This window comes from Rhamphochromis longiceps, linkage group LG7 (assembly GCF_057381845.1).
Source record: "Rhamphochromis longiceps isolate RC_006_pf linkage group LG7, R_longiceps_female_GT1.1, whole genome shotgun sequence".
In the NCBI taxonomy this organism is placed as follows: Eukaryota; Metazoa; Chordata; class Actinopteri; order Cichliformes; family Cichlidae; genus Rhamphochromis; species Rhamphochromis longiceps.
The window spans coordinates 59,397,333-59,419,101 of record NC_140563.1 but is presented as its reverse complement, the minus strand read 5'-3'; the positions used below and the strand labels follow the sequence as shown (position 1 = coordinate 59,419,101).

Genomic DNA, 21,769 nt, shown 5'->3' with positions numbered 1-21,769 from the left:
AAATTGTTTCATCTAGTAAGATAAAAGATGAATAAGATCAGAAAAAATTTACTGGGTACTGGTTTTTCCTGATGACAGAATTAACACTTGCATTTTAAATTGCATACATGTTCATACATAGTTCATACATAACCTGGAATACAAAACATACTTTGATAACAGAAAGAAGATATTCAGTGCAGAAATTTTTCCCATATTAATTGCTTTAATGGTCTACAGGCCTAAAGACTGTCATTATGTAAACAACGCCCTCCCTGTCTCTGCAGCTGGAGTAATGACTGGAGCAACAGTGTACAGTCTGACACTGAGTCTGTCTCTGTGATGTCATTGGCGGAGAATAGCCAACGTGCCACACAGGGTGCCCGGGGTCGTCTGAATGCCACCGGTGGCACCAGTGACTTAAGTGCTCATTCAAAGAAGTGCCGAGATGCACCCAACTCCAACAGACACTTGCCATAAACTCTAAGGTAATTGATTAATTAATGAATTAATTTTCAATCTGAACCATGAAGAATATGAACCCAATCCTTTAGGAGACATCTAGCCTGTATTTCTGAAATGGCAAAAAACCAGAAAATTGCTAAATCTATATGGTAAATACTTCAGAACATATGATGTCACTATTGTGTGTTATATAGTGTGCATCAAAGTCCAACACTACTGTCTCCAAAATATGACAATGGAAGAAATGGAAAAATAAATAAAAATAAAATGTTAATAGAAAGTATATACAGCTCATTGAAATCGAAAATGAATACCTCTCAGAAAATAATTCTTGTCTTTCAAGAAAAATGGTACTTACAATGAATTATTTTAAAAGATCATTTGAAATATTTGAATATTTCATCATTCAAATCTGTCTACAGTAAGTTCATACAAATATGACATAATCAAAACCTAAAGGCCAGTGTTTCTGTTGAGTGAAAGACTTGAGTGCTTTTAATTTGAAATGGATGCAGGAAAGATTTATTTATTTATTTTTGTATGATGTTACCTCAATTAAGTATCTTTAACAATGTGCAGCAGATCTAAGATATATAAAATTGAAATATCATATCACATGTTTGAGTTTTATAGATAAAACAAAAGAAATTAAAAAAAACAAACAAAAGTGCATGAGTTGCCACTTTTCTTCACCATAGCTATAGTTATCTTATCATTATTCTGACTCAACTATATTTTAGTTTTTTCTTTGAGATATTTTTTTGACTTTGTGAACTTGTACTCTAAGCAGTAGTTTGCAAATTATTGTAAAAATCCCATGTATTTACATTCATGAAAGAATTTTGCAATTGCAGACTTCGACGATATACCTACATCATCAAAAATGTTCTTGACTTGGCAAGATGTTGTGAAGGAATTTCCCTAAACTTCTTAATCATGGAAAAAAATCTACAGTCATCCACTTTAGTTGTCTTCCAGGCCTTCTGGTGATTCTGAGCTAGCCAGTGGATTCCTGCTTTTTAAGGAAGTGCCAGACTGTTGACTTGTTTATCTGACAAGTTTTTGCTATCTACACTGTTACAAAAAGAAAAAAAAAGTGTTTGGTGCAAGTCAGAATGTCATTCCTGTACCACACTACTTTGCATATCCAGAGAAGTTGGATCACACAGAGGGAACACTGAGGGAGGAATTTAAACTCTGTAACCAGACTATATTAAGAATATTGTGGATGTACAAATAAGTATTTTTAAACATGCAAGTTTTAACATAACTTGTATTTTTTATGTGTCTTTATAAAGGCTCTCTGCAATGTCTCACATCTTTTATCTCTAAAAGAATGGGGCCCATGTATATGAAATTTATAGTATTATTATTAAATATTTCAGTACTTTATAACAATTAGTGAAATACTTTTTCAAAACCCTTGAATTAAAGCTGAAGGTCTGCATTAAAATAACATCTTAACTGTTTCATTTAAAACCCACTGGGGTCATGTAAAGAAGCAAACTGACAAAAATTGTAAGCATTGCCCTTGTAAGCATTGAAGAAAAATTAAAGAGGTCTATAAAATGTATCCAATTATTTAACCAAAAGAATGGCTTAAAAAAACTGGCTGAGAGAAAATAGAGGATTGTGTAATTTTTAAAAACATTTTTGTTTATTTTTGTTTTTCTTCTTTAGACACAGAAAAGGAGAGCAATAAAATGAAAGAAAGAATTTGAGTATCCAGTGAGGTTAGGAAGTGGCTACTCCCTCAGTACTTTAATGAAAACTAGAGTATTGGTTTGAAAGTGGTGCTAATCACCATACATGCAACAGATTCCATTTTTGCCACTGCAAAGTCATGCTGGTTCTCCTCTGACAACTGTCATAGCAGAACCCTTGACCTGTTGGGTCAAGCAAGATGAGCAGTGGTTACCTAATTACAATAGCGGTTTTTGATACGGGCGACACAGGCGGTTGCCCGGGGCGGCATCATGGTGGGGGCGGCATCACGGGCATCTGCAAAAAATAAAAAAATTAAAAAAATTGCTTGTACTCATGCTGCCCCGACATCAGTCAGCGCAAATGGCATAGGCACCGATCGGTTTTCTATCGCCCATTTGCTGGGAGTAAGGGTGCCCTCCGTTTGTGAGGTGTGCCAGCTGCTTGCGGCACAGGGAGGAGAGGGCAGGGTGGCGGGGGTTTCTCCGGCTGGCTGGAGCAGCATCTAATAACCAACTCGCAAAATAAAACAAAATAAAAACAAACCAACAAACACAAAAACACCAGACATTATGATACAGACTTATAATTTGCACCGATGTCTTTTTGAAATTCTATATGCGAAAAGTGAGCGCGAGCGCCTGCTTGGTGCTGAAGTCAAAGTAAATTTTATTCTCATATTCGCTATATACAGTACAATAGAGAGACTAGACGACAAGGCTCCAGTTACAGCAGTGCAAATAAACAAACAATAAATATAGGAAGAGTAAGAAAAAAGGTATCCACTTTAGGACTAGCGGTAAAGAGATCAATAACAATTTAAAATTTATAATTTACAGTTTGATGATTTAAAATCTCACACACAACCTGTTGAAAGTGGAGGGGACCCTGCTGCTTCCAAATAGAGCACATTTCATTCATAATGTTGTAAATCCAAGCCCATTATGTATTCATGATTTGAATCCTGGGTTGTGTGAAATCCCAGCAATACACCCTAGACAAAGTGAATCTGTGAACTAAGGTGTAGGTTTGTTAGGTTATGTTGTGGTGATCTTCGGGTTGGGGGATTTGTGTTCATACGGGAGTGCAAAATTAAAACCAATGGAAGATGGACAAGAAAAGTTCAAAGCCATCAGGTCCTCATTTTAGAAAATAGAGAAAATAAGTGGAGGAGAAACGAGCAAAAGATACAGGCAAGCAGATGTGTCATTGGATCATGGCAGGTCATGTATACTGAAACAATCAGAACCAGAATACTTTATTAATCCCTAAGGAAATTATGTAGGTTACAGTTGCTCCAAAAACAAATGGTAAAAATAGTAACAGTAACAGACTAAACTCCAAACAATACATTATGTTACAGATTTTAATATTAATTATACATTGTCAATTGTTGATTTGTCCTCTTCTCGTTGTATGACAAATTATGATGGCTGTTTGGTAGCCGTTTGCATACTATGCATACTCTCTCTCTCTCTTTATGTGTGTGTGTGTTGTCGTGGAAATTTATTAACAAAGCCTGCAGACCTGATGAGCAGTTAAAACCCAACACTTTATTTCCCATGCATGAGGAGAGACGTCAGTCAGGCGGCACTGAGAGTTGTCTCTGACAATGAACAGTTCAGGTCCTTTTTAAAACACAGTCATAGAACAAAAGGCTTTTACTGTTGCAGTTCACACCTTGGTTCTAAACAGAAAACCCTCTAACACCTTTGAGACTCTCCCCCACTGTGGGGCCAAGCCTACCTGTGTGAGCTTCCATCTCCTGGGAGACATTCACCAGGTTCTCACCGTCTGTTTCCCAGTGTGAATGAGGTGTGAACCAGACATACTAAACTAAGTAACATCAAAGCATTTCATCAAGACAATACATTAAAGAGAAATCCTACTACAATTCCCACCCTCTTGATTGCATCCCAATCACTAATACCAAGGATTTCTCTTCCTAACATTCTGTTAATTACATCAGCAACATTGCACATTCAAAAAGGTTTCACAATATCCATCATTCTTACAGTGTCAGGAAAAATAACTTCACTCATCACAATCATCCTCGCTCTCGCTATCATCAATGTAATCTTCAGCTTTCAACAGGGTAAGCTGCAATTTGGGAGACTCGCTTTCTCTTGTCAGTGCCACTGTGATTAATCTACTCAATAGGGTACGGAGGCATGGGATCAGACAGCAACCGCATCATGTGAGAATGGCAATACAAGTGGCTATGGACATTAGCAACGACATCACTATGGCCTTATACTTCCCAAACTGTCTGTTGAACCACCCGTCTAAGGGGTTATTAATGCCGGAGTCCTCTGTCATTTGGGATGACAGTGTTTGCAAACCTTCCAAGGCTCTGGTTACAGTGCCGCCTGGAGCTGTGTTTTTTGGAATGAAAGTGCAGCACAGAGGACCCACCATAGTGCAGACCCCCCCTTTTTCAGCCAAGAGCATGTCCAGAGCCATTCGATTCTGCCAGGCCATCAAGGATGCGGCAGCCAGCTGTTCAGATAGGCCTGCCACTGCATCCCGTGTCAGATTTGGCCAGTCGCTGGACGTTGTAATGGACATAGTTTATTCTGTCCATATTCTTATTCGGAGTTACCCATAAGAAGATAGACTCGAAGCCCCTGCAACCTGGTTAACCAATTTAAACTCATCAGGGACACTTCTGGGGACACCTATAGCGTCTATATAAGTTGTGGAGTTTTTAGTCAAATCAAAATCTTGCGTTGTGGTCCTACGGGCCCTTCCCACATGGGTCTCTGCAGAGGTGTGGGACCCTGCTAACACTATAGGGAGAGCCAACCTCACAATGGTCCAGGTTCCTGACCAGCTGCTGGGCAGAGTAGGCACACCACTTAACACCTTGTCAACGCACCACCAGAACAGATCGGCTCAAGCCACGTTAATGCTGCTCATATTTTCCCATTTTGTGACATTTATTATTTTAGCACACGATAAATCATCAGGAGCTCCTACGGGGGTGGCATTTACTCTGGTTAGGCATGGGGAGAACACGGGGGGGGAGTGGTAGCATGCAATCAATTCCTGGTCTGTTCTCCCAGAACAATAAAGGGACAGGCACAGTGAACAGTGTGGGGCAGGCTGCAGAGCAGGCCACACAGTCTGTCATGTTGCTTACACTGGCCGTGTATGTTATCCAGTCAAGCCAAGTATTTGGTGGTCTGAATGTTTGCTTGGCTATGGTGGCGGTGACCTCCGTTGCATTAGCACGGGTCACACTGTGGTTTGGGCTTAATGCACGATGTAGTCTTACCTTTATTATGCCCATTGTGTCTGCGCCGGCCTGATCCACTCCTATGATTAAATAATAGGAGTCTTCTTTGGAGTCGTGGCATTGTCCCGGGAAGTTTGGTCTCCTGGAAAATGGGTTCCAGAGGGCAATCATCAGCCCACTGAAGAGCATCAGGGCTACCCCAGTGATGAGCTGCTTCCTGGCTTGTTGCATCGTTGCAGGTAGAGGGTAGACTGCCTACTACCTGAATGAGGTGCGGGGATTATTCTGTCCCGCTTGTCTCGTCCGGTTGTTCCTCCATTCCAGGTGATTCTCCTCCAAACAGCTTACAGTGGCTGGCGTGGATCCAAGTAACTCGTTCTCCAACCTTCACCGCTGTTTGTGGCCAGTAGGACTTGGAATGGGCCCAGCTACCGCTTCGCCTTCCAGTGTCTCCTCCTGAAATCCTTCACTAACACCCAGTTCCCTGGTTTGAACGGGTGCAGGGGTCCTTCTGCTGGCCTGGGCAGGGTTGCTTTCACTGCTCTGTGTACATGCGAGAGAATCCTGGAGAGATTTTGACAGTACACAATCATTTCGCTGTTGCACTACTCTGTGGACATGCCTGTCCATTTCGGGGGTTCTGCCCCCTCTCTGGCAGGTCGTCCATATAACACCTCATAAGGGCTGAGGTGTACTGGGGGTTTGGTCCGTGTGCGCACATACATCAGCACGAGGGGAAGTGCTTTTGGCCACGTGAGGCCAGTTTCTTCACAGCACTTCACCAGCTTGGACTTTAAGGAGCCATTCATTCTCTCCACCGCACCTCCAGATTGTGGGTGATATGCACAGTGTGTTTGCAATTTGAAACCTAGTTGCTCGCTGATTTCCTTCAATGCCTGGTTCACAAAGTGAGTGCCATTATCACTTGTGATTTTCCCCGGGATATCCCACTTGGGAATGATTTCTGACAGGAGGGCTTTTGCCACTGCACTGCTGTCTGCACTTTTAGTGGGGAATGCTTCTACCCACTTAGAGAACATGTCCACTACCATCAGACAATACTTCTTTCCCTCGGCTGGTGTCAATTCAATAAAATCCATCATTAGATGTTCAAAAGGCATATCGGGGGGGGGGGGGGGGGGGGTTGCAGTGTTTACCTGTGAGACCCACATTGTTGGTCTCACAAATGAGACACCTTTTGCAACACCTCTCAGCTGCTGTGGAAAAATCCTTTGGTGAACCATAGCGATGTTACTGCTTGTAGCTTCACCCCTTTAGACACATGGTCTAACCCATGTGCCCATTTTAGAAACCATGGGAAGAAGTGGTTAGGCAGACATGGGCGGCCATCAGGGGAGCGCCAGACAGATTTGACCAGTGTGCAGCCATGTTTGCGCCAGATTTCTCTGGCTGGGAGGCAAATGACTGTACAGCAGGAGATCAGCGAGGCTAGGTGTGGGCAGCGGCGCCAAGACAAGTTGGAAGGGTAGGCCTCCTTCGGCGGCTGCTTTGGCGGCTGCATCGGTGGCAGCATTTCCTCGGGAGACAGAATCAGTTTTACCTGTGTGTGCTGCACACTTCAGTACAGCAATGCGAGCAGGTAGGAGGATGGTGTCCAGCAGTGCTGCTACCTGGTTAGCATTCAGGTTGGGCTTCCCATCAGATTTCAGGAACTTTCTGTGTCTCCACAAGGCGCCAAAACCATGTACCACACCAAACGCGTAGCGAGAGTCAGTGTAGATGGTGTCCGACTCACCCTCCGCAAGTTTACAGGCTTCTGTGAGCGCCACAAGTTCCGCAGTCTGTGCTGAGAAGTGTCTGGGCGATGAGCCTGAAACAAGAGTAGCATGATCAGAACACACAGCAAAACCCACCCGGTTAGTTCCACATGAATCGCGTGAGGAGGAGCCATCTACATATAACACAATGTCAGAGTTCTCGATGGGAACATCTAACAGGTCGATCCGAGGTGTACAAGTTTCACCCAATACAGCAGTGCAGCTGTGTGGCTCACCATCCTCTCGCGTGGGGATAAGAGTGGCTGGGTTAGGTGTTGTGCATCGTTTCACTGTGATGGTGGGCATGTCAAGCAGTATGGAAGAGTACTTGAGCCAGCAAGCTGCAGAAAGGTGTGAAGTTTTCTGCTCCAGCAAAATAACAGAAACTGCATGGGGTACCTGCACTGTCAGAGGAGAGTGCCCTACGATGTCACGTGAGGCGAGAACGGCCTTTTCACATGCAGCTACTGCTCGCAGGCATCCAGGCAGGCCCGCAGCCACTGGGTCAAGCTTGGAAGAGTAATAACCCACCGGGCGAAGGGAATCACCATGGTGCTATATGGCTCTATGGCTTCCTGTTTCAGAGGATATTGTCTTTGGCATGGTCTAAAAGAGGACTTTGAAGTGATTACCACTTGCTCACAATCTTTAATTAGCCTACATCATACATATAGGAGGCCCACAAGCCATCAGGCACCTCTGTCAGCAGGGGGTGTGAGGAGTTTAGAGGAGGTGTCGTTTGAAGCAGACAGTGTGAGACAGCTATGTCCACTAGCTCAACTGAGCGGACACAATGGACTGTATATGTCACGGTTTTCTTGTAGGCTTTTATTTCCCGAGAAAACAACACTGCTTTCTTGTGATCTGTAGTCTCCCAATCACAGGCGCGGTAGCACCAGTGCATAAATTCTCCCATGTCTTCCCACTGGTAGCTGTAAGCTTTTGCCAGGGAAACATGTGGGACCGATGCATCCATAGCAAACATGTTTCTTTGCTCATCAGTGAGAGAAATCGCAAGTGCAGCAAATGTGGAGCTCCAAAACATACATGTCACAGTTAGCAAATCATTCTTGGTTCTGTACCATTCTTCCTCATAACTGTCATCAGGACCATGCAGAGAAAAATGAGACATGCAACTCAACTCTCCGGAAGCCATAAAATAGACGTCTGGAGGCATGCAGTTGCGAGTCCCTTGTACGAATTCTGTAACAAACAGCCCCTCCTCCAGCTTCCACCCGTAAGCGAAAGCCGGGGTCACGGGGCTATATTTCACCATCATATAATCATAGTCAGATTGCGTGATTTTAATGCCATTATAGCAGGAAATTAAACTTATTTTCAGCTTGCACATCAAATCTCTGGCAAGCAACTTGACCGGGCACAGGTCTGACCACAGAAACCCGTGTGTGAATTTTCTACCCTGTCCGTCTACACAACACAGGGGTGAAAGTTTCTCTCTGTATGGTTCCTGATGCGGACACAGAATGAGTGAACCTCTCACCCAGCACGGGCTGGGGTGAGAGAGAATCTGAGCGTAATACAGAGTTGGTGGCCCCGGAATCTACAAGAAATTCTACTTCCTGATTACAAACTAACATTTTATACAAGGGTAGTGATTTATAAGGCGCGCTATTTAAATGTACATACACTCAACAAAAATATAAACGCAACACCTTTGTTACTGCTCCCATTCCCCATGGGATGGACGTAGAGACCTAAAATTCATTCCAGATACACAATATAACCATCCCTCCCAAACAGTGGTCACAAATCAGTCCAAATGTGTGGTAGTGGGCACATCTGCTATATTGAGATAATCCATCCCACCTCACAGGTGTGCCACATCAGGATGCTGATCTGACATCATGAGTAGTGCACAGGTGTACCTCAGACTGCCCACAACAAAAGGCCACCCTGGAATGTGCAGTTTTGTCTCACAGCAAAATGCCACAGATGCCACAAGCAATGAGGGAGCGTGCAATTGGCATGCTGACAGCAGGAATGTCAACCAGATCTGTCGCCCATGCATTGAATGTTCATTTCTCAACCATAAGCCGTCTCCACAGGCGTTTCAGAGAATATGGCAGCACATCCAACCGGCCTCACAACCGCAGACCTCGTGTAACCACACCAGCCCAGGACCTCCACATCCAGCAGGTTCACCTCCAAGATCGTCTGAGACCAGCCACCCAGACAGCTGCTGGAACAATTGGTTTGCACAACCAAACAATTTCTGCACAAACTGTCAGAAACCGTCTCAGGGACGCTCAACTGCATGCCTGTCGTCCTCATCGGGGTCTTGACCTGACTCCAGCTCGTCGCCGTAACAGACTTGTGTGGGCAAATGCTCACATTCGATGGCGTCTGGCACGTTGGAGAGGTGTGCGCTTCACGGATGAATCATGGTTCACATTGTTCTGGGCAGATGGCAGCTGAGAATGTCCCAGTTCTTGCATGGCCAGCATACTCACCGGACATGTCACCCATTGAGCATGTTCGGGATGTGCTTGACCGGCGTATACGACAGCGTGTACCAGTTCCCACGAATATCCAACAACCTCGCACAGCCATTGAAGTGGAGTGGACCAACATTCCACAGGCCACAACTGACAATCTGATAGACTCCATGCACTGCATGAGGCAAATGGTGGTCACACCAGATACTGACTGGTTCTGGGTCCCCAGACCCCCAATAGCGCAAAAAAATACACATTCCAGGGTGGCCTTTTGTTGTGGGCAGTCTGAGGTACACCTGTGCAATACTCATGATGTCAGATCAGCATCCTGATGTGGCACACCTGTGAGGTGGGATGGATTATCTCAATATAGCAGATGTGCCCACTACCACACATTTGGACTGATTTGTGACCACTGTTTGGGAGGGATGGTTATATTGTGTATCTGGAATGAATTTTAGGTCTCTACGTCCATCCCATGGGGAATGGGAGCAGTAACAAAGGTGTTGCGTTTATATTTTTGTTGAGTGTATGTACCAGCTGGTGACACAGAAACCGTTCTACATGCTCAAAAGTGTGATGTATTAAAGTGTGTGTGTCTGTGTGTAAAACACTTTCTACGTCAGTGTGTGTGTGTGTGTGTGTGATTTTCACTTCCCTGTTCTGATGAGGTGGGAAAACCACAGCCTGAAGCGTTCTCTGGCGTCCTTTCCCTCCGGTCTCAGTCTGCCTGCACCCACCACTGGCCCTGGTCACTTGGTCGTTTTAGTGTTGATGATGTTCGCGTCTTGGATAGCCTCGGTTAGGGCAATTCCGCTTCCAGTGTCCAAGCTTACCACAGGATAAGCAGGCGTCTAGGTCTCCTCACCACTGCTGTCGTTGTTGATCGCATCGTCGATCACGCCATCGATCATGCCGTCGATCACGCCGTCGATCACGCCGTTGATCACGCCGTTGATCACGCCGTTGATCACGTCGTCGATCATGTCTTCCCCCCCGGCCTCGGCCGCGCCAGCTGCCTTTACAGTGGAAGCCACCCCGCGGGTTCGCTGAGGCCTTTTTACAGAGTTAAGGCTGCGTTGTGGAGGTCGCCGCTCTGTTTTTCCTCTTTCTTGCTTTTTACTTTCGTCAAGGTGGTTCTGAGCGTGGCGGGCATGGCGTCGTAGTTCCGTTAGCCGAGGTTCATTTTCCCTCCCCACTTGCGAACACCTTACTTCGGCTGCCACATCTGATCTTAGTCCCCGTAAAATATGGCCGCAGAGATGGTGCTCACATGTGGAGGCGGTGACACCTGTCATGTCATCCTTCGGTATTCCACCATTAGCTTCAAACACATTTATCATACGAAGTATAAAATAATCCACAGATTCGACCTGTCTTTGCTTGTAAGCCTGACAATATCCATGGTTTTCTTCATGCTCGTAGGTCAGGTGTCTTACCCCCAGCGTAGGGTCAGGCAAGGAATCCAGATCGGCATCGGCGTTCAGGCCCGGCAAAACATCTTGTACTAGGGCACAAGGAGAAGCACAAACAGTGTGTGAACAGGGAAATTATGTTTTGTTCTCCTTGATATACGGCGGCGGAAGAGGCGCTGAGGCCGATTCTGCATCAGCTTCCCTTCCATGCACTTCTCTAGGCAACTCTTTCAGAGCTGCTTTCTTTTCCCTCCTTTCTGCTTCCATCATCCACATTTTCAAACATTCCTTCTCATCGCTTATGCTACGCAAATCTACAGTGTTAACTTTCCTTTATTTCAAAAATTTCACTTCCTCCTCCCGCAACTGTTTCTCTACTTTCTTTAACTGGTTAACACTCAGCGATCCCTTCCCGGGAAACCCGTTTACTTTTTGCCACTTAACAACATATTTCATACACCCAATTCCCCATTTCTTAACCATACAGTCAAATATTGAGTTTTGTCCCTGGCTGCCTGGTGGAACGTCTGCCGCTCTACTGGATCTAGATCCCATTTTACTACATGAGGCGTCCCCCGTGAGGTCCTTGCCTTCTACGGACCAAGGAACGAACACCGCCACTCCGTGCACTATAGTACGCAGAAATGGACTCCGACAGTGTATCCGAACCGCTGTCCCTGTGACGTACTTGGACCAAACACAGGTCTGGGCCGGTTTCTCCCCAACAGCGCGCTCGAGCCAATGTCCTTGTGATGGACATCTCTTTTGGCTCTCAGCGAAGGCGGTCGCACTTTTGTCCTCTCCTGCCCTTATCTTCCCTGCTTAGCTTCTTATGTCCTTGTCTTGTCTTGTCTTGTGTTTTTACTTACTTTTCCCTGGAACACTCTCTCACAGTCTGTTCTCTAAAACCTAAAAGAGGAATTATGGATTTGATCAACTGGTCTCTGAATGCAATTGACACCCCTTCTCAACGAGAATTCTGGGCTCGGGTGAGCCTGACTGCTGAAGATATCTACCTATTCGGAACCATGATAACAGGGTTCTTGCTGATCGGAGCTGGCTTGGCCCTGGCTTATCGAAGAATTAAGGAAGCGGAACCGGCTGTTCAAACCCCCACAAGGCTGCCCGCTGGAATTGAAATGATGGGACGAGGCGTGAGTTTCTCAAAATGGGCTCATTGAGTGCAGCACGGATAAGATCTTGGAGAACGCACGGCTGCTGTGAATACTCAGAACAAGACCTCTTAGTGAAAAACTGAATTACATCTGGAGGGACTAGCTCGAATAACACCTTTGAGCGCAAATTGGATCACATCTTGGGAAGTGCACTGCAGTCGTGAGTTCTCAGAACCTGCTCTTTGAGCACAAGAATGACAACATCACGGAATGTAAGTAACATCATGGCAAAGCTCACGGCTCTCCAACGGGAGATTGAGAGACCAGTGTTGGACTGTTAGAACAGCTTTGAAATTCATATGAGTTGTTCGCACTAGAGTAAAAACCACCATCACTTCATGCGGAGACCCCTTCGGCGCCAGCTGCGGTCTCAAGGCTGGAGCTGAACAAAACACCCTGATAACGACTGTGTTTAGATTGTTCCCCCCATTCCATGCAAGGCCACCTGGGTTGGCTGGAAGACTGTTTACTTAGCCTGGCGGGCGAAGGACACTGTCTCAGCTGAACTCTGGACACACACACACACATACACTGATATGCACACACTGATCCCCCCTCCCTTTCCAAACGCCTTCGATGCTTGTGCCCTACCGGGGAAGATGGCAGTCGACTGGACCAGCGCAGACATGCTGCAAGACCGGATGCGCTGTCTACACCGGCTCTCGCTTACCCTTTACCCGCCCCTGTTGCTTGTCTTGTGTTTCTATGGTGCATTGATAGTCATGTGCTTTTTGTGCTGAGGTGTTTTTTCTGTTATCAAACTGTTCTCTCACTAGGTTTTTTTTCTCCTCCTCTTACCTCATGTTATGTATTTTCGTTGTTTTTTTTCCTATCAGCCTACCTTTCTGACATGTGTCCCCAATGTGATGTTTGTGTAAAGTTGGTCAGAAGGTTCCTTTGTAAGTGCGCATGCGCCATTAGCGTGCTGCCTGCTGTAACCCTAATTTCCTTCGGGATTAATAAAGTATTCTGATTCTGATTCTGATGGACCGTACCCAACACAAGCCTGGGGCCTCAAACCGCCAGGATTTTTCTCCAGGAGACTCGAACTCCTCTGGCGCCAGAGGGAGTGTTCGCCCAGGGCGCCAAACAGGCTAGTACCGCCGCTGGCGATAAACAAACAAGAGAGAAAAGCCAATCAGCTGATAATTGATCAGTTTCATGATTGAAGTAGCAACAGGAGAGGGAGGAGGAGAGAATGAGAGAAGAAGAGGCTGTACAGCATAAAGACAGAATAACTCCAGCTTTGTGTCTTTTTCCATTCTAGCTGAAGTACGGGACAAACTGCGTTCCTTCTCAGCTCAATACGAAACGTGTAATATTTTCTCTGAATGAGGGATGATTCCATTTTTTATGGGACGGTTGCAACTCTACTAACTAACCTTATGAATAAAATAAAGTTCGCAATCAGCAACATGATAGCACCCACCCAGCTGTATAGAAACTCCATCATTCTAGCTAGTACGCAGTACGAGTTATTGTAACTGAGTGTAAAAATTCAGCACTACAAAATAAACTATACCTAAACTTGGTTTATATCTTACCCAGTAGGGGTGCAACGATATTCGTATCGATATTGAACCGTTCGATACAGTGCTTTCGGTTCGGTACGCATATGTATCGAACAATACAATTTTTTTCAAATTTTTTTTTTTTCAATTTTTTTTTTTTTTTTTTTGTGTCCCGTTTGGATCTATAGCCATCAGAATTGTTGTCTTGAGGCCAAGAAAGATGCCAAGAGGATTTATTTTAAGTGGATCATCATATTGGTCCATTTGATTGACCTTTATTATAATTATGAATTTATTTTATTTTCAGTTGCAAACGGGACAGACATGACTGTGGGATAGGACAGGGGGAAAGAATGAAAGAAAGAGGGGGAGAGAAAGAAAGAAAACCAAAGGGGAGAAAAAAAAAAGAACAATACAAAATTTGTAATTTATTTTATCAACTTTCCTTCTGACGATGCTGTCTGTGTTGAGCGCTCAGTGAATCTGCATTTGACTACTCCGCCTAGGCTCGAGAGTGCAGCCTAGGCGGAGTAGTCGAACGCAGATTCACTGAGCACTCAACACAGACAGCATGGTCAGAAGGAAGAGCGCAGGGCAAGCTAGCGAGACAGAAGTGGACCTCCCCACCCTCATTCAGATCTGGCGTTTGGAATTATTTTGGTTTTCATGTGACGTATGACCCTGAAGGTAAGCGAGTCATGGACTAAAGTAAAACAGTATGTTGGATGTGCCATGCAATGCTCAATTACATGGGTGGGAGCTAGTGTGTTAGCGCAGTTAGCTCGTGTTGGCCGTCTAGCCCCTCTGTATAGGGTAGCTCGTTAACGGAGATTTGCCGTGTTGTGGCGTTAAGGTTATTTCAACGAGATTAACCTGAAAGCACTAGTGGGAACACAACGAATATGACTGCACATTTACACCAACATCATCCTAGTGCAAAGACAAAAACAACAAGCATGCATGCTACAAACTTTAGCCGAGTCATTTAGACAGCTGTTAGCACAGGATTCTCCTTATGGAGACCTGATATGTTTAATATGCTGCTGAGAATATAGCCCAGAAGAAGCGGATAGTATAGCTTTTATTTTGGAAAGAGACATTTCTCTGTAATAAACTCTCTTTTCCAAAGATGAGTGATTCCTCAATCAGATACAGGGCTCGCAATATCGCTAGCCCGACGTCCCGGGGCTATCTCTGCCCTGCCTGTCGGGCTATTGTAGGAAGGAAAAATATATGTCAATGCTTTTGCATTCTTTCAGAAATGTAACTGGGTAATTATGTCATTGGGTGAGCCACTGTCAATATGTGACATATTGAAATCGTGTTTGAATTTGCGCTTGTTTTTTTGCTTTCACTTTGCAATCGCACGAACTGTGTATAGAGAGCGACAGCACTGATCTGTGAGTGATGATAATTTGTGCACCAATTCCTCTGACATCGTCTTATTAATTGTTAGCTTACTATGCAAACATGACAAGTGAAATCTCCCGCAGCTTAAACATGTGAGAGGTTGATCGCGCAGAGAATCGCTGAGCTTATGTGAGTGCGGCAGGATATATATTTCACTACGATGACCTGGATGATTGAGAACCTTCACAGACAGATATATATTTTAGTTCTGCTGAGCCAAATAAGACAGGTCAGGGTGAAGAAGTGACAGCCAAAGAAAAGCTTACCACAAAACGGAGAAGTTATGACAAATCAGACTATAAGGCAAAAAGAAAGTGCAGCTTTATGGTTTCATGGACAAAAGAATTTCTGTGGCTGCAATATGACGAGCTAAAAAACAACACGCACAAGGGTTAGGGTTAAATTTAAAAACTGTACTTTTGTGTTAAAATATATATTTATAATTTTAATAAATGACAAATTAAAAAGGCATGAACATTTTTTTTTTGTATCGAAAAAATATCGAACCGTGACACCAAAGTATCGAACCGAACCGTGAATTTTGTGTATCGTTGCACCCCTATTACCCAGATAGACTGCAGGTCATAACTTCTTTCCTGAAGTTCAGTTCACCTGACACTCGGACCGGCAGCCGCCTCGGGTCTCTGCTCTTGCCTCCCCTTTCCTTCATCCACCTGCTAGCCTCTGTGGTAGCTCCGCCATTGCCACCACCAAACAACTTAGTTATTTTTACACATCTGCCAGCACCTGGCCAATCCACCACCTTTCATTGTTTATACTGTTACTAAAAAAATGAATAAATAAATAATCGGCCCATAAAAACGAAAAATCACCATCGTCCAGCTATGGTCTTGCCATCAGTTAAGCTGGCACGCGCACCCAGGGTTGCCGACCCCTGGATTAAATGCACTCTCTCATTTCATCTGTAGTTGTTCTGTCAGATACAATTACGCCTTGCAGAAATATTAGACTCACAGACATATCATGTAGGGGAATGAGACCTGTGTCATAGTCTTCATGACTATGAAGTTCATAGTGCTTCATAGTCATGTTCATTGGTTTAAGACGAATGTGTCTTTGACAAAAGTATTTGATGTTTTGAAAATGAGATGGGGCTGGACTAGTATGGGCTCAAAATGTGGTCATAAATATTTTGTACTTGTAAATCAGTTTTGTACTTGAAAATCAGGATTTGTATGTCTAAAAAGAATTTGTGTGTGCGTAAAAAAGGTTTGTATGTGTAAAAAAGATTTGTGTGTGCGTAAAAAAGATTTGACCGCCAAACCCATCTGTTCTCTGATTGGATTGTTACATTTGTGATTGACATGACATTGACCAATCAGATGAAAGGAAGAAATATAGGGTCAAAATTCGTACTTGTAACTTGCAGGTTTTTTTTGGCTAAGTCCACACACAAATCTTTTTTACACACACACAAATTCTTTTTACACATACAAATCCTGATTTACAAGTACAAAACTGATTTACAAGTACAAAATATTTATGACCACAGTTTGAGCCCATAGACTAGCAGTCTTCTTATGATCATTTGTTAAAAAAAACTTATTTTGTGTGTGTGTTATAGGTAAATAAATCAAAGTGCTTAATTAACTGAATTTGCAGCTTAAAGTATAAAAGTGCTTTTAGTCAGCAACACTAGAAAATCATTATGTCATGTTAATTCATTTAACACCCAGTAATAATGTGATTAGTTATTGTGTGTTAAGTTATACTGATGTTGAATTGAAATGCTACTGACCCAGTTGTATAATCATTGTTCACATGTGTCTGTGAAGGTTCTCAGTCATCCAGGTCATCGTAGTCAAAGGAGCTTGCAAAGAAAAGCGTCTGGACTTCTTTAAGTTGCTTGAAGACGTTTCACCTCTCATCCGAGAAGCTTCTTCAGTTCAATTCATTCAGTTCAGTTCATTGTTCACATGTGTTTTTTTTTTTTTTAGGTTTGTACCAGTGATGGCAACTTCAGAGTCGCAGAACTCTCTTGCAACCCCTGGCTCTCCTCCATCCGAGATTTCAGCCCCCATATCCAGCCTAGCTATCTCTGTTCCCTCTGTGACTTTAAGTCCCTCTGGTGAGGAAGAGCGCCCTTTGCTGCATCAGCTGCACAAGTCCTCAAGCCGGGATGTACAAAAGAGAACCTCTTCACACTACAATCATGGCCATGTGGCAGATAGCTTGCCATCTAGTCCACTGTTCGCTATGGAGAATACTGACTACCAAACCATACAGGACACCAGAGCTGCCAGCTATATGTTTTCAATAGCACCTGTGAAATTAATTAACACAAACAACAATGTAAGTGACTGCAGCAACAATAGTGTCACTGACCATGTGGTTGATTATTTGAGGTTAAATGGTGACAGCATACTAGTAAGTGATACAGAGGAGCCTCGGGGGGAACACATACCCTTCCTAAGTGCAGACAGGAATACAGTCCTTTTACTCAGGGCTGTAGATAGCGGCAGGACTAACCCAGCATCACCAAATGATGACCTACCAGTAAAGTCATCTAGCCTCATCAACCAACAAGATTTAATTGCTGCGTAAAGTAAAAAAAAAAAAGAAAGAAAAGAAATTGCTAAGATTACTTCACATGGAGGAAGAATATAAACAACCTTTAAACCTTTATTTTCGATAAATTCTCATAATTTATTTGCTGTGTAAAGACTTTTAAAGACAAATGAAGAATGAAACTTTTATTTTAGAGATGTAGTAAATAAAGTTTTATAAAAAAAACAGTACAGATGTCTTGTAGGTAAAGTGCCATACGCTAGTATGCAGCAGTTCATAGTATAGTTAAAAGAATATTTCAGTGCAGACAAATATCAATGGTGCCTTTCTGTTTAGTATGCTTAAGGGGCCGTAATATTGCATACTGGGCCATGCATCACCCTCTTATTCTTCAAGTTAATAATCAGATGCTCTGTGTTGTCTGCCTTTAACATCTTGCACTTTAGGGCACCCACTGACATATTTGAAATCAAATGTTATGGGTTCAAAGTGCATGCTATGTTCTTAAATGCTGTCATGAAAAAATGAGCAGACAATTGACTTGAATTGATGGTTTTCTTACCTGATGTCCTACTTTTATCACAGTCTTATGGTATATATTATTAGTAAGCTTATAACCTGGATTCCATCAAAATGTCAGAGATCTTAACTCATTCACTGCCAGCCATTGGCAGTGAATGAGTTAAACCCATTGACTCATTCACTGCAATTGACGGCTATAGACGTCAATGGCAGTGAATGAGTTAATAATTTTATTCATCACTGGACTACACTGTGGATGACCTGCCAGAAATGAATATTGTAGCTGTGAGATAAATATACATTCATTAAAGTTTGCCTCAACAAGGTGCATAAGATACACACAAAGAGTTGTATTTACATTCGACCATTTCTATGTTTAAGAAGTATTCACTGAATTGTATGGCATTGTTATAACAATTAAACAATGTTCATGCTTAAAGAGTAGCAGCCTAATAATCCTAAGGTTTCTGGTATGGGTTAAGCTGGATGCTGGTTTTCACATGCCCCATAATCCTCCTTAGAAGTTTTATTTATTCCTATGCTGACAGATGTTCTGCCTAAGTATAAACTGTCTCAGTTAAGGTGGTACAGTCAACGACTACTAGTGTGAAGACCAGCAATTCTTTAAAATAGTATCTTTAAATCAACAGTATCTACAAAGTAAATTAGCTACAAGATCTATGTCTGATTTGTTCTTGTGTGAATCCAACCAGTGCCTTGTATTGCACTGTGGATCTTAGAGAAGTGCTGAATGTATAAATTGTGGTAATTTCCTTTAATTTAAACCATATTTCTGAAAAAAAAAATTGAAATTGAAATTTCCCCCCAAATTAACTTGTTATCCTCTTGCTGTAAGAGTCAAGTTCAGGTTTTTCCTTTTAATTTAAATGACCTGTCTTGATATACAATTACAATTATTTTCAACAGATTGAATATAAACAATGCAAGATATACAGTCATTTCATCTGCACACATTAGTACATAGAGAAAAAAATATCTTGCACATTTTGTCACTTGAATGGTTAGCATAACACAGAGAACATTGTTTTGAAATGGGGGTGTCTTTAATTTATGTAAATATATCAGGAAAATCTCCTGCATTGTTGTTTCTCACTGAATATCACATTATGTGTTTTGTGTGTTAGTGTCAAAGCATTTGGGATTGAAAAATAACTTTCAGTTGTTCTGTCTCACTATTGATTGATACAATGAAAGTCTTGTGCAGCTGTAATAATAAATAAAACACACATTTCACATTTGAGCATACATGTGAACATGATTTATATGTCAAATCTATGGCTTTTTATCAGTTTGGGTTTTTTTGGTAAGGACTGATCATTTTAAAGAACTGAAGATGAATTCTCTTCAGTTCTTTAAAGAGAACTTTGTAATTAGACCTTCTGGACCGCTCATGGCAGAACAAAGTCCCAACAATGATAGGAATTAGGACAAGACTCCTGGTGTCTAGATGCTGGCAGTGGTGGAATTGAGGATGAAGGCTTGGATGTGGGTTCTGAATGGAAGGAAATGTGGAGGAGTCGGGTTGCACATATGAGAGTCTGAAAGACAGAATGACGAAACAGCAGTGAGATTTAAAGCACACACATAAGAGAGGCTGATTGTCTTGCAGCAGGCAGGCAAGAAAATTATCCAGCTTAGAGTGATGATGTCAGTATTGTCAGAGTTGTTTGACACTGTGGGAAAGTGGATGTGATGTAAAGAATGGACTTGCAGTCAAAAACCCAGGAAAGCAGGCAGATTAGTGAATAATTTCTTATAGTAAACACTATAGTGTTTAGACTACACAACTTCAAATTAAGTCCTGGCTGCATATTACACTGAAAATAAATAATAACACAAATTTGTACTCCCTTTACATACATGTTATTCTATGTGCTGAGCAATGCCATTTTGTTTTAATTCTGTATTTTACTTGTATCTTTGATACCCATTAAACATGTAATTTTTTTTTCATGTAATGTCTTCTTTCATGAAAGCAAATAAAAGTAATTTTTGAGCACAAAATTTTGATTTGTGTTCATGACTTATTGAGTGCATAAGGTAAAGCTGCAGATCTTGCCAAGCTTTAAGCAGTTTAGGAAAGCTAAAGACACATGGGTAGCGGGACAACTTCAGTCCTGTATCATTTAATTAATATAATTAATAATGAATTCATCTTACTGCTGGCTATCATATGATGTATATTAGCTTGCTGATTAAAGGTAATATATATATTACTAATTTATGATATATATTATAATATATTGTAGTAAACTTACCATTTAGTTCACCTTTAGTTCAGAATGAACCCAATCCTGGCACCATTCCTCTTCTGCAGCTTTCTGACTACTTCACTCGTCACCATGGCAACCACCTCTTACCCTCCTTTAGACCCGCATGAAAAGAGAGAGTTCTCCAAGCCCAGAAACTCGTGACCATGTTTACCTTCTGGTGCACTCACTAGTGAGACAACCCTCCCCCTTAAATTCCTTAGAGAAGGGGACTTTCTCTGTAATGTCTAATAGTATCAGAGGAGCAGTCCACCTCCAAAACTTCTCCGCAATACACTGTGTGCAGTAAATGACAAAACACAAACACACATATGTGATGCTAATTATGAGATATTAGCCTTACAGACAAACATAAATCGCAACATGGAGGCTTGGGGACCTCATTTGTTCACACCACATCAATAAGATGCTCTCTGATGGTTAGAAGGGATGGCTACTGTGTCACACATAGCTTTGCACTACTAAAGTGTTTTTGGTAACATGAGACTGACCAAGACAGAAGTACGAAGAGTGTGAAGAGAGATAGTGAAATGCGCCAGTGCTTCTACAGGTTGTCAGACTGACAACCTGTAGAAGGCAGTAATTGGTGTGCAATATTTTTACAGGAGGGCTAGTGGAGACAATGACATCTAAGGATAGGAATTAAATTCTGAGTAGTTCAGTTGTACTGGGTCCCAATTTCCAGTAGTTTAATGCTTTATAAATGTTAGTCTGCTTGCTTAACGATTTTGCTTATCGGTTCCACTTGCACTTGTGCTGCAATCACATGATTTCCATTCCAGTGCTGGAGGAGGAAAATAATGGTGCAGTCTGTAGGGTGGAAATGGACATTAATTTTATTTTTACTTTACAAAAGGACAACAGAGCAATGGTACAGTGCAAACTGCATACAGGACAGAAACAACTGCATTATGCTGCTAACAAAATAACATACTAACACTAGCAAGATTCGTGTTAGTGTGCTAACACGAAGCTTGCTAGCTTTAATTCACTTTGTGGTTTCCTCAGTCTGCTGGTTTAGAGCCCCCAGACAGGAGGATTCAGGGTAAATGGCCTGTATTTATATAGCGCTTTACTAGTCCCAAATGTGAAACGCAGTTTGCTGCTTCTTTTGCTGCTGGCTCGGTGAATTTTGGTTGGCGAGAGACAAAACCTGCAGCTCAGAATCAGCGCAAAAAGACGTAATCACAGCGCGGACCGGACGCATCAGAATCGCTAAGTTCCGACAGCGTGTCCGTCTACGGGCCATCGGGTGAGAAAGCCGAGAAAGACAAAGCCGATTCTGATGCGTGGGGT

The 21,769-nt window shown here is 42.7% G+C and overlaps 1 protein-coding gene across 6 annotated transcripts in view; it reads left to right on the top strand.

Moving 5' to 3' along the window:
* nrg1 (neuregulin 1) overlaps positions 1–17,815 on the top strand; it is a 78,333-nt gene extending 60,518 nt beyond the window's left edge. For all 6 annotated transcript variants that reach the window (XM_085414586.1, XM_085414590.1, XM_085414589.1 and 3 more), the window contains one exon: positions 17,090–17,815. In XM_085414586.1, the coding sequence (XP_085270712.1) occupies positions 17,090–17,696 (607 nt within the window). In that variant the 3' untranslated portion in view covers positions 17,697–17,815. The remainder of the gene's footprint in view (positions 1–17,089) is intronic.
* The last annotated feature ends 3,954 nt before the right edge of the window (positions 17,816–21,769 follow it).